The sequence below is a fragment of the Pyrus communis genome, chromosome 4 (genome assembly GCF_041283825.1).
Source record: "Pyrus communis isolate YQ-2024b chromosome 4, ASM4128382v1, whole genome shotgun sequence".
Lineage (NCBI taxonomy): Eukaryota > Viridiplantae > Streptophyta > Magnoliopsida > Rosales > Rosaceae > Pyrus > Pyrus communis.
In genome coordinates, this window is record NC_142568.1 from 13,687,935 (window position 1) to 13,701,893 (window position 13,959).

Here is a 13,959-nt window from a genome sequence, read left to right on the forward strand (position 1 = left end):
GCCGAGAAAGGTATGATTAATTCAATGTTAGGGTGTTCCTTTTATAGGCCTGTTTGCTTGCTTAATTCTTTCCCACGGCCGATGTGGGACTATCTCAAACTAAGTTGTACTAGTAATTGGACATTTAAATTAAAAAATTAATTTAACATACAACTGTTAATCGTCGCAAGTAGACATGAAAACGGCACCAATTACTACGACGAAGTAAGTGTTTTCATAATTTATTTTAAATATTTAATTATATTACATTTAATTTGTTGTAGTTGTAGTTTTTAAATTTAAATAATAAATTACGTTTGGCCTTATGGCTCAATGGCCCCTTCGGTTAGGGATGGTTTTTATCACATGACTATGTTTGGCCTATGGCCCTCTGACCCCTCGGTTGGAGATGGTAAGAAATATGACCATGCACTGCTCGTTAAAATATTAATTTCTTGGAGGGCTATAGGGCTAACACGAGCTATCTAGCCCTTCGGTTGAAGATGGTCTAAGGTGCCACTGGAGCGCTGAACACGTGTCAGCATCAAGATACATCACTCAATACAATCATGATCTCTACCACGTGGCTTTGTTTTTCCCTTTCTTCCTTCTATTCATGATTCAAATTTTGAAAACTAACCAAACTTTGAATCATGAATTGAATTTTAACCAACCTTCATAATTTATTATCATTCTAACCAAAATTTGACATAAAACTACTAAAATACCCTTTTTAACTAAAATAATTGCAAAACTATGAAGTTTTTTCCCTTAGAAAAATACCTTCACTCGTAGGCACTTGCATCAGAAGCTCCAAAACTGCTTCAATTGGGTTACTCTTACACTGCTCTGCAGCTTCTCTCACTAAAACGGCTTTAAAACCTGTCAGCACAAATAGGTCCTCCTCCAGAAACCAAAATTGGAGCTTGAAATTTTCAAATGGGTACTCGCCGTTGAGAAGAAGGAAGAAAATCATAGCTTTGCATTGAAACCAGATGAGGCCACTAGGCCTTTCCTTGAATCTGTGCTACTTAAAGAGGTTGTTATTAATTTAGGCGTGAAAGTATTTTTAGGGAAACTAAACAAAAGAGAAGATATAGTTTTGTAATTATTTTACTTAAGAAAAGGTGTTGTAGTATTTTCATGTCAAATTTTGGTTAGAATTATAATAAATTATAAAGGTTGGTTAAAATTCTATTCATGGTTCAAATTTTGGCTAGTTTTCCACATTTTTCGTTATTTAATTAATTTCCATGCTCTTTGTTTTTGGCTTATTATATTAACACTCCACAAATTGTTAAATAAACCTTACATACTTAATACACCCCACATTTGCTTTTTCACTTAAAAATTATCTTAATACACTCCACTTACTTTCCCATAATACCCCCACACCCCACATTCTCAATATACATCTTATATTTTGTACATACACCCCACATTTTCTTTACACCCCACATTTCTCAAATCTTATAACACTCATTTTTAATTTTCATGAATTGAATCTAACCATTTGAACGTTTAGTTTGCCGAAAGATTTCAAATCATCTGAAAGTTTAGTTTGCCGAATGATTTCAAAATAATGCTTTGAAATCATCTTAGCATAGATTGAAATCATCTTATTAACGCATGCTAATTCGAAAAACACAAGTGATCCTTATTCAACTTCTAAATACAATGTTGGACCTATTATATGGCCTGGAGATTCTGCCTCAGTTCCTAAGGGATGGGACATCCCGACAAATGGCAAAAGATTGAGAGTAGGAGTTCCTGTGGAGAATGGTTATCCTCAATTTGTAAAAGTTGTATATGACTCTAGCACTAATACGACTGATGTTACTGGGTACGCAAGATTAATATGAATCCTAAAAAATGAATATGAATATAGAAGTTTAAATAAGGCAACAAAAGCAAGATTAAATAATTATTGATGTCATCGAAATCACTAAAACAATGAAAAATATGAAGTCTTACCTCATGTGAAGTTTCCGAAACATTGATTTCATGTTCCATTCGTCGAAAATAATTTTTCTCAATCAACATGTTTGTAGTTTCATTGGTTATGGTTTTGTTCAACAATGCAGAATGGGAGGGTTTTGATCGTTAACAAGATAAATAATACGCTAAAAGTGATTTGGGATGTATTTATAAATTTTTATTTTTTTAAAACTTAATAAGGTTAAAATTGTCATTGCATAATGGGGTATATAACTCATTTAATATTAAATTTTAATATAGGTGCATTTAACATTTTGCCGGTGTTACTATAAAAACCCTTGTTTTTTATTTTTTTCCAACACTGAAGCGTCGAAATGGCCCTTCTCTCTCTGCCCCCTATCTTTCTCTCTAGCTCGGACGGACTCCGTCCACTTCTCTCGTTGTTCTCTCCGGTCTCTCTCTCTCTCTTCCACCAAGCCCGTCAGAGTTTGTCAGAGGTGCCAATTATTCCCCACTATCTGTTTTGTAACAGAATACCAGTTAACAGAATCTCCCCCCTACCCGCCGCCGCCTCCGCTATCTCAGAGCCGCCCTCATTTTCGTTTGAATCTGAATCCTCCTCTTCCATTGCTCCGTCGCCCCAACCGTCACAACCTCTGCCGTCTCACCCGCTCTCAATTATCATCAGGTACTACTCTCACTCATCTCCTTAATCTCTCCGTCCATTGATTTACGCACACATGTATGTATAGATTACGCAAATGATATTTAGATTAATGAGCTCAGATTTTCAGAATTGTTTTGAATTGCGGAAGGCCCCGATTGTTTGGGTTTGCAATTGCCGCTGAGCTTGTGTATTTTATGCCTCTGTGAGTTTCTGAGCTGATGCAGTTGTTCGTATTGTATCTGGATGCAAGCGGAGGCGGCTACGGTTGGGAAGGTTAGGCACAGAAGATTGGTGAGGGAAATGAGAGGCTGTTGGTGGCACAATGCATGCCTAATCATACTCTCTCTAAGTACCTCTTTCCCTGTATGTTTCTATCTCTCTTGATACCTATAAAAACTTGAATCTTGCTAATTTCCTCCAGAAGCCTCATGTCGTTGCAACATATTGTATAATGTAGTTTTCCTTTAATCATTCTTCTAGTTGTAACTTGTAACTTGTAACTTAATGCAAATGCTTGGGGAAGTGAAGTGATCACCAATCGTGAGTCAGCATATTCATCTGTGTCCAAGGACTCTCACTAGGCATTTAGCTGTAAATACCATCCTTTTTCTGGTATGAATTCTGCGTAACTTACATGGTCTTTAATTCTGTCCTAGTTTTTGTAAGGAATCTGGATATGGGTTTGGTTTTGAGTAATCTGGCATCAATTAGATGGGTTTTTGAGCAATAACGGATTAATTTGGTCTTTTCTGGTTTTTGTGTTTAGTGTATCTTTGGGATATCTGTGATGTAGTTTGTTGTTAGTACCAAAATAAAATTTAGTGGATTTCAAGGGTAGTTTAAACAAAACAAATGTGCAGTTGTCATGATCATTCTTAATGGTGTTGTCAGTTGTCTGCAAATTTTCCCTGTACATATCATCTGTTTTCCTATAATCTGATTGGAGTTAATATAAACTTATTATTGTGGAAAATTAGTTTCTGTATGAATTTTGGACTCTGTTATTGCATGCTTAGAACAGTAGAGATTGTCAAAGAAAGATTAGTCTTTGAAAATGAAATCTGCATCAAAAGACAATTAAAACCACCTTGGAAAAACCAAGTATGGGTGCTATCACTCTATTTCCCTATATCCCTGCTGAAGAGGGTTTGGGTTCAATCTTTGGAAGGGCATCCTTGAGTTAAAGGACTTGTTAATGAATGGATTAGTCGAACGACATAATCTTGGCATGTAACTAATGAGTTTTTCCTCTGCATATCAATTAATCATTTGTCTTCCTTACAGATAAAGGGTTCGTTTGGGGAGGGTGATGGCAATGCTGCTACCGTCAACTAGAAATTGTTGAATCTACAAAAGTTGGTCCCTTTCATTTCAGTAAAAGACTTGATACAAAAGTTCTTGTAATGTTTCATAACTTCATTCTTTTTCCTCTCAAGCATTTCATAACTGCAGATTTTGATGTTGCATCAAAGTTTTATCTCTCTCTTCTCCTTTATTGGTTCTGATAGACAATGATGTGCTAGGGTCAGCATGTTCATCTGTGTCCAAGGACTCTCACTAGTCATTTAGCTGTAAATACAATCCTTTTTCTGGAATGAATTCTGCTTAACTTAGGCCCTCTCACGTATATATTTCTCATTTAATTCGATATTAGAAAATAGTTACCACGTAACCAAGTAGTAGTAGCACTACCACAGTGCCCTCAGACCTTCTCATGTATATATTTCTCATTTAATTTGATATTAGAAAATAGTTACCAAAAAAAAGGAGAACTAGGAAGAGGAAAGAAAGAGTTAGGGTTTCCAATCCAAACATTCTCCTTCCCAAAATGGATCAAGCAATCAAGATGGGTATGAAATATTATTTTCTTGCTCCGTTTTTATAATTAAGATCCCTAACTCTATATATATAATGTATATTTAATTAGCATTTCGATTACAAGATCCGATAATTAATTAGCATAACATTAATTATCCGATAATTACTTTTCAATTTGTCTAGTCGCACTACGAAATCAGTTGACCTCATTAAATCTAATTGCTATGCGATTAAGGTATTTTCGCTAAATTCTCTAGATCCATGTCATGCAATTTCCTTTCCTAATATGTTAATTAATGATTATAGTTCTACCTCTTAATTTCTTGCTTAATTTTATCTCTTAATTTTAATTTTATTACTTATTATTAACATAGAGATTAGCGAAATCACTATAATTCCTAATAATAATAATAATTAATAAAATTAAAATTAAGAGATAAAATTAAGCAAGAAATTAAGAGGTAGAACTATAATCAATAATTAACATATTAAGAAAGGAAATTGCATGCCATGGATCTAGGGAATTTAGCAAAAATACTTTAATTGCATAACAATTAGATGAGGCCAACTGATTTCTTAGTGCGATTAGACAAATTGAAGAGTAATTATCAGATAATTAATGATATGCTAATTAATTATCGGATCTTGTAATCAAAATGCTAATTAAATATACATTATATATAGAGAGTTAGGGATCTTAATTATAAAAACGGAGAAAGAAAATAATATTTCATACCCATCTTGATTGATTGATCCATTTTGGAACGACAATGTTTGGATTGGAAACCCTAACTCTTTCTTTCCTCTTCCTTCTCCTCTTTTTTGGTAATTATTTTCTAATATCGGATTAAATGAGAAATATATGCGTGAGAGGGTCTGAGGGCATTTTATCATAAATTTAACAAGGAAAGAATCGTGTTGACCTAATTTTATCTCTTAATTTTAATTTTATTAGATATTATTATTATTATTAGGAATTATAGTGATTTCACTAATCTCTATGTTAATTCCCTCTAGCATTATATTTGCTAATTTTCTGATTAGATGCATGCATGATCACAGAAACCCAATTAGGCCGCCATTCCTTATTTCATCATCCTTTTTATGCCCATTCATTAATTCTCGACATCATGTACTTAATTCCTTCATTCCTGTATCTGCTCTTGACACCCGAGCAAAGCATAAGAAGTTTGCCAATAAGTTTCAAGAAATATACTGCCCGATGTGTAACAAGAAATTTCACACCAAGAGTGGCTTCCTCATACACCAAACATCTCACAAGAAATACTACAAAGCGTGTCCGTTCTGTAAACTCTGGCTTGCCACCAAATTTGTTGTTAGTTTGGTTTTTTAAGTATTTCATATAATTGATATTTTTATAACTTTGACTGATCTGTGTTGCGGCTGCAGGGGAAAACTTGCCCTCAAGCCACCTCTTGCTTCTTGTGATCATGATGACTCTGATGAGGCTGCTGCTGAAGCTACTGTTGGTCATGATGGTTAAGAAGGGGAACAAGTGGATGGCTAGTTCTTGTGTTTCCTTCTGAAGAATGCATGGTATCTCACACTACTGGGTTTGCTGCAATTCATCTTTGAACAAATAACTAGCTTTCCTTACACTCACTCTACATATTGGTGTGGTGGTCTCTTGGTTTTGAAGAACCCTTTATAAAGTTGATCTCACTATTTAATTTCCAGTTGATCTCACTAGTTAATGTGTATGTCACTAGTTGGTCACCTTGGTTTGGGATATTCGTTTTATAAATTTTTTCGTATGAATGTTGTGTTTGCATTTTTGAAACATAGTCAATTGAGTGATTTAGCCTTCATATTTTTGAAGCCGAATGAATTTGGTTGATGGGTGAATTGGGTTACCATATACCTTAAAAGCTAGCGTTGTTGTTGTCGTCGTCGTCGTCGTCGTCTACATGTGGGGTTGGAATGAAAATTAAGTTCATGTGTGGGTTGAACTAGCACAGTTTGTGTTGTTATTTGGACTCAGTGTTAGCTTTCCCCTCTATTGGTGGCTTGCACTATTCTAAAAATCTCCACTTAGCACTGTCTAGGTCCACCTAGGTGTTAGGCGGTTGGCCAACACTTCGATTTGTTCCTAGACGTTTAAAAATTAAGAAAGAGCGCTTATAGGTCTGCCTAGAGGTTCGCTAGCCCACCTAGACCCGTCTACGTTGCGACTCTTACCTAAACATAAAATGGATAACTTTTATTTGGGATTTTAGTTTTTCAATAAATTCCAAGAGACTTGTTAAATACTCGGATAGACACTCATTATATCCTTGTGTCTCATATTTTCAACATATTCTAATACTTTATAATTTATATGTCATTCTATTTTGTACTTTATGTACTCCAATACAATTATGTATTTATTTACATGTTATATAATAAATTTAATTAAAATTATAAAAAGTCGCCTAGGCCTCTACCTACTGCGACTACCGCCTAGTACCTTTGAGAACCTTAGTGACTTGGGCACATTGTTTTGAGCCTTAAATGAAATTATCTTTGTAGGGTAATTTTGGAATTTAAAAAAGATGCCTAAAAATGGGAATGACTATGTTGACAAGGAATCAGTCATCGAACCTTAATAAAAATGATTAAGAATTGTGTGGAGTCAAACATAATCAAGAAAATCACGGAGACAACACATGAATTTTTGGGTTAAGAAGATCAAATTACCCTTGAGGCACACCGAGATTCCTATGTGCATGCAACGGACAATAACGGCTCAATCAAGGTTAAAGGTGATCAATTTATGAAACATGCTACATCTTACGGGATGCACATGTATGCTTATAATCTTTGATGCCATAACTATATCTACGGCTATGAATGTTATTATGTTGATTAGAATTACTGTATCATTATGGCATGCTTATATTCATGTAGTTTGCTCATCATTGTGGCACCCCGGTGTTAGTGCTTGCCCCGAGCCAGGGCCAGTCCTTCATGTGTATGTTCACCTCTCGCATCGCACACTTACCTTGGATCCAAGTAGGTGCCAGTCCTGTCATACAGGTCGCATTAGGCGACTCCGACTCGTAGGTGACCGCGATTATCGCTAGTCTTCACGTGATCGTAGTATAGAGCGTATATTATGATTACACCCAGTCCTGTCGTACAGGTCGCATTAGGCGACTCCGACTCGTCTGCTAGCATAGATTGATAAGCAATATGTTAGTTGTACAAGTCACATTAGGTGACTCCGACTGGTATGCTAGCATAGATTGTTGTGCACCTGATTTTACTTATAGTACTATTGAGATTTGGTGATTTTGGGATGTCATGCCTTATTTATGTTTTGCAGGCTATGGTAAGTATTTTCATACTATACGTAGTATGTATGTTTCGGAAACTATACATGTTTTACGGCGAGGGGTTATAACGTTTTCAAAGGTTACCCTTGTTCTTTGCCCTTCCAGGTTTTAGCAGCTGAACTTTTGTATCGACGAAGATTATTGGCAAGTCTCAGTATAGGTGGCTACCTTTGAGGGTATAATCCTTATCCTGTCTTACTATACTTACTTATGCTCTGTCATCACGTATGAAATGGGTTCATTCTCGCTCACAGCGAACTCTTATGTTTAGGCACTTTTAGGTTTAAATTTATTCACATTTTCCACATCACTACATTTTATAGCTTCATCACCTTCCAGGTGTCGGCTAGCACAGCTCGATTCGGAGTCCTAGTGGACATTCTGCGTTGGGGTGTGTCAATTTGGTATCATAGCATAAGTTTGGGCAGTATTGCATTCATCACACACTTGATGTAAGCATTCTCGATTCTTGAGCCTAAATGTCGAATTTTGCCACCTCGTCGACTACGAAAACCGTGTTAGGTTTTCCTAAGTTTTGGGTGGATTAGGCGACTTATTGACATTCGAGAAAATCACTTTCGCAACTACCTCTAAACTTTAAGTGAAGAATTTCCCTGCCAAGGAAAGATGCATATTTGTGACAAGTTATAGGCCCTAAAGCAGGGCAACTATATCGGTAGTTGTGTATCATGGGAAATTTGGTCACCAATTCCCATCTAGTCATTCCTTCCAACCCTTTTGAGAATGAGAACCAGAAATAGTTTTGATTCCTTGATGGTACCCATTAGTATACCACTTTTTAGAATTCTTAGGAAGCTTTACTTTTCGTCGAAATCTCTGGAAATTTCTTGTGCGACATTGTGGTGCTAAAAGGGTAGCACTCGGTGGAGGAGCACCTGGGGGATAGCCACTTTTAGTCCCTGATAGCATTAATCTCCTTAAACACACTAGTTCAAATTCCGGATCTCTAGGAGGAAGGTCGAATCTCTTTAGACATGTTCTGAAGTACGTATTAGCAATTTCTTTTTCCAGCCTTAGGGCATCTCAACCAATACTGGTTCTTAGAGTTTATTCGATGTTGTACTCGTCATTTCGATGAGCATAGGTACAGGTGTACGAGTTGTTACACCTATGGTTAGCAGAAATCCCCGAAGTAGTGAGTACTTTCCTTAAAATTATGAAACCACTTCATAGGGTCACTTCCTAACTAATCGTCCGAAACCATTTACTCGAGCGGGCTCTAATCTGTAATTAGCCTACGGTGGCACTACTAATTGGGATTATTATCTAATATCTTGGAACTGTCAACCAGTATTCAGACGGTATGATTTTTGATACCAGACTATGCCAGAATGCTGGCTTACAGTTTCAGGGTAACAAACAATATCAAAAATATCGTATATGTGTTAATTAGCAGCGCGACTGATAGAATGATTAACAGTGATTACCTGAGCCGAAGAAACTAAATCATGGAAATTGAGGAGCAAGTTTTGTATTAGGGCAGTAAACTCATAGTTGTTTTTACCTTATCACCTATCTAGGTAAACCTAACCTCTCTGACTAGTCACCTTTCCGATCACTTTCATAGGTCGACAGTAGAATCGAAGTGTGAGTTAATTTTTCACTGTTAGAGTGAATTGAGTATAGAGAAATCTGTGAGGACCTTTTAGTTCGCGTTGTAATGAAAGGAAGTAGTATGGTACGTCTGAGAACGTACACCTCTGGCGTCATATTCCAAAATTTTATCTGCAATATCACCAAATGGTGGAGTGAAGTACATCATCAACCAACTTCCTAGTATTACACCAATTTTCCTTACTTCATATTGAACGTTTCTGATGTCATTGCGAAACTTAGTTACAAAGTTTACCAATTAGGAATTTACCTACCAAGGGCTAAATATTTTATCTTGGGAACCTTAAACTTATCTGCAAAGGCAAAAAATTGAATCTTAGGATCGTACATAAATTTTAGCAACTTAATCGGGTGACGATTAAAACCGTTAACCCATATTTCAGATTGATGGTCTACCCGACCACCTTTGGAACTCGAGTTTTCTCCTGTAGCTTGTTGAATTCATAATGGTCTTATCAATGACTTTCTCACCTATTCTAGTAACAAGATTAAATTCCCTAATCACCAACAATCAGCTTTATACCAAATTGTTCAACCGTTAACCTTGATTAAGTTGGTACTTTTCTTGGGAGACGTGATCTCAGTAAACAATATTCTTTTCTTCTTCCCAAAAAGAGTTTAGTGGAAGAAGGTTGAAATTCTCACAAAGTACAGTGAAATTCGAGATATCTTTGGTCTTGTCGATTTTATCGACATTTGGTTAGCGATTTTTTTACTATAGTGTCTTACCTCACTCGCGACCGAGGAAAGTTAGTTTAGTTGAGATGTTGAATATGAATAAAGTTTATGACAACCGAACTGTTGTCTCACCTCACCTCTGTTTTACACCTTTCGATGACATTGATCACTTAGAAATCCATGATGATGGAGTATCGCTTATATTTTTCAACAGTTAGAATTGTTCGAAATGAACCATCTTATTGATGATCAAGAGTCAACAGTATCATTTTTCATTTGAAAACCGAATGGTATTTTTCGGTGGAGAAACATGTCCAAGACCTTTATCGATCTTAGACATTTCAAATACATCCTCATTTGAAATAGGTTAAATTTTTTACAGTGCCAGTGGAAGAACCAAATTAACGTCTACGATTGCACTGTCATGTATCACCTCGGTTGTGCAAAAAGACATTATTTACCCTTGAAATACTTTCAACTTGCCTTATTCCATTTTAGTTAGAATTCACGAGCATTGGTTTAACGTTACTTACAAATCATCAAGAAATCGTTCAAGTGGTTATAATCACTTCCTATATCCAAATGCAACTATGGAAATATCACCATAGACTCTAGGTACGAGGTATCTTGCACATGTCTAGATTATGGTGATGTTTTGGGTGATTATCGACCGACTTGACAAGTCAGCTTACCTTCTATTAGTCTAGGGAGACTACATTCTTGATCACTTGGTAAAATTACCCATTCTTGAATTTATCGGATTTTTTGGCATTTCGATCATTATCTACTCTGACGATGATTCCATATTCACCCGTTTGTGCTGGAAGACATTCCAGTCAACCTTAGGTACATGACTACCTTATTGCACTTCGTATTGTTTATAGGACAGTCAGATCATCTAAAAGAATTATTCAGACATTGAAAGTTTAGTTGTGACCATTAATTTCTCAATCACCCAACAAACACTCTGCTAAACGAATCTTTACTATGGGTGATTGAATATTCCAAAAGCTACCATTGTAGTAAGATGTCATGCTTTAATTTCTGTTACCTTGTATTCTAGATTAGATGGACTTGATTTGACTCTCAAATTCTTAAGTGTTCATTCAGCCTTTTCGGTGTAATTTTTCGCTAAACCTGAGTGGAGATTCATAACGAAGCTGCTCGCTAAGACATTGTGAACTATGTTGTTTGACTGCATGGTATATTTGTCACTATTGTACCTCACCATGATGCATATTTTACTTCTAAGTATTAGGAAATTTTCTTGAAGGCCATGTGTATTGAGTTTCGTCACATACCACATTCCACCTTCAGACTAACAGTTAGTCTGAACGAACTATCCGGACCTTAGAGAACATATTGCTTTTGTATGTTTTATAGTTTTAGCCAGTTATGTAGACATCTAGCTCTACTTATGTTGTGTTCGACGATAGTTATTATTCTGGTTTGACTATAATACTATTTGAGCCGTGGTATAGAGATTTTACGCACAGTACATGATTGATAGGTAAATATTACGAACATGTTTTTGAATGATAGAGATTACGATATAGAAAATCGTATAATATCGACGATGTGGCCCGAGAGGGTAGTATGTGAGCGCAGTCAAGGCGCTAATCAGACGATGTAGGTGTCTTTCCCAATGAGGGGCAAGACGGTAATATTGCACCGTCGGGAATTATTTACTTGCTTATCGTGACAATGGTGAGTTGTCGATATCGCAGGTTGCAGACTGTAATATTGATAACTTATTTGTTGGGTTCGTTAAGCAAGTGGATAGACAGGTCCGTTTACGTTAGTATAATTATTTATTTATTTATTATATATTTACCTATTTATTGTTTGGGCTGAGCCCAAAGATACTGTATACATACCTCCAGAGTATGTGATGCTACAAGTGCGTAGATAAAAATTTTCTATGCTCAGTTTCGATTTCAGTACAACTATTTCTACGTTATTACATATATGTATTTGGACATTATGCTTTTATACGTCTATTTTTGACCCTATGTTTTTATAAAAGTATTATATTTTGGCATTGTACTAAAGAGAAGGAAAGTTTGAGTTTGGAGTCATGTAAGAGGAATCACTGCACTCCGATCGCGATGGAAAGGCATTCTCTATTATGCAACCGCTCTACCATGATATCTTTTCTACATATTTATTTTCTGATGTCTTTTCACAATTTTTGAACAATAAATGATTTCAAATTTTAGGGACGAAATTTTTTTAAGGTGGGTAGATTGTGACAACCCATCCCTAGTTCTACGATTTTATAAATTTTTAAAATGTGAATTTACAAAAATGCCCTAGAGGCGAGGGTATTGACTTTCGTTGACCAATGTATACTGAGATGTACAAAATATTCTTTTAGCACATTCTTGCAGTACTCAACGATACAAACTCATAGGCGCAAGCGGAATCGAAATTAGGGCTACAGTTAATGTTTTAAGGAGCTACGAATCTAAAAGTATTTTTGAAGAAATCACTATTTTAATTATATTATACTATTTTATACTACTAAATTGTTATGCCACATGTGTGTGGTTGAGAGGGGAAAAGAAAGGAATTGGGGAAGAGGAGAAACAAAGGAAAAGGGATTGGGCATAGCTGCCCAATCGGAGAAAAGGAAAGGGATATGAGGAACAAATTAGGAGAAGAGGGAGGAGAGTCTGACCAATCAAGAGGGAGAACAGGAGGGAAAAGAGAGAAGGAGAAGAGGAGGGAACCCAAACCGGGTCTCCCTTGACCCGTGCAACCTGACCTAGCGGGAGCTATGGGAATCGATGGTTTCCCGGCCAATTTCCGACGAATTAAGCCAAACCACCCCCTGGAAACCATCACACGACCTCCACTTTTCCATTTTCATCCATTAATTGGTGGATTTTAGGTCTAGGGTTCATGAATTTGCACTGGTGGGTTCGTGGGTATCACAATGGCAATCCGCCCATTTCCAAAGAGTTTTCCATCAACAACCACCCCTAATAGACTTCCCACAACCCTAGGAACAAGGCCTAAGCATTGGATGAGGCGATGGAGCTTTGGATTAGACGAATCGAGGCACACCAATTCTACGGTTCTAGCGGGTTCGTCGCGATTTGAATTTTTTCCCAGATAAATTGAACTTGGTCATAGGTATAAAACTTACTCTACTCATTGAGATATTTATTTCTGTAAAATTTGAGAATTTTTGGAATTAGTTGAATTTTCCGATGAATCGGGGTAGCCGACCACCACATGCGGCGGCGCGTGGGCTGAGACCCCACCTGCCTTTCCTAGATTAATTTGCTTACTCTGATTTCATATGCGATGTTTGATTGACGAAATCTCGTCGTAAGACTAGAGTTTTGATAGAGACTGCCACTTGGATATTAAATGAATCAACAATCCGACCGTTGGATCGCCACCTAACTTTAATACGTTATAGTACATAATATTTTAGGACCATAAGAACTTATAGATTAGGAATCCGACGTACAGGTCTTTCCGAATTAGATTTGTAAATTCATAAAGTAAAACGTCGGCAGCCACTTAATTTTAGCAATTGGCGGAAATCCGACTGTTGGATCATTCTGAAACTTTAGGATGTTGGTCTAGAAGCTTATTGAAACTCTTGGGATGTTGCGGATTGAAAATTTAAGGTGCAGATCTTCCGGATCAAGTTATGTAGGGTTGTGGATCCTAACGTTGACCTTTGACCAGCGGTTGACTTTTGGTCAATGGGTTCCAAATCATTCTAAAACGTCCTTGGGGATGTGTTTTATGTAACTTACATGTTCTATTGTTAAAAATTCTGAGACGTTATTTGAAATTGTTTCTAGACAACAATCGTTCATGACGCCTCGATATTCATGCTAGGGAGTTGTAGCACGGACTTCAGGTGAGCAGGTATTTTCCTTTTTATAG

The 13,959-nt window shown here is 36.5% G+C and overlaps 1 protein-coding gene across 11 annotated transcripts; it reads left to right on the top strand.

The window, feature by feature from the left end:
- Positions 1–2,272: 2,272 nt before the first annotated feature.
- Positions 2,273–6,241, top strand: LOC137723095 (uncharacterized). 11 transcript variants are annotated; one of them, XR_015961596.1, is made up of 5 exons: positions 2,273–2,605; positions 2,712–2,947; positions 3,113–3,196; positions 3,869–5,700; positions 5,813–6,241. XR_015961596.1 is itself a non-coding variant. In XM_088692533.1 (4 exons), exons 1-4 carry the CDS (start codon positions 2,292–2,294, stop codon positions 5,904–5,906), a joined length of 663 nt encoding a protein of 220 aa, XP_088548659.1. In that variant the 5' UTR covers positions 2,273–2,291; the 3' UTR covers positions 5,907–6,181. The 11 variants fall into 11 exon arrangements, 2 of the variants coding, with proteins under 2 accessions (XP_088548659.1, XP_088548660.1); XR_015961598.1 differs by having other exon boundaries at positions 3,869–3,958; XR_015961600.1 differs by having other exon boundaries at positions 2,835–2,947.
- The last annotated feature ends 7,718 nt before the right edge of the window (positions 6,242–13,959 follow it).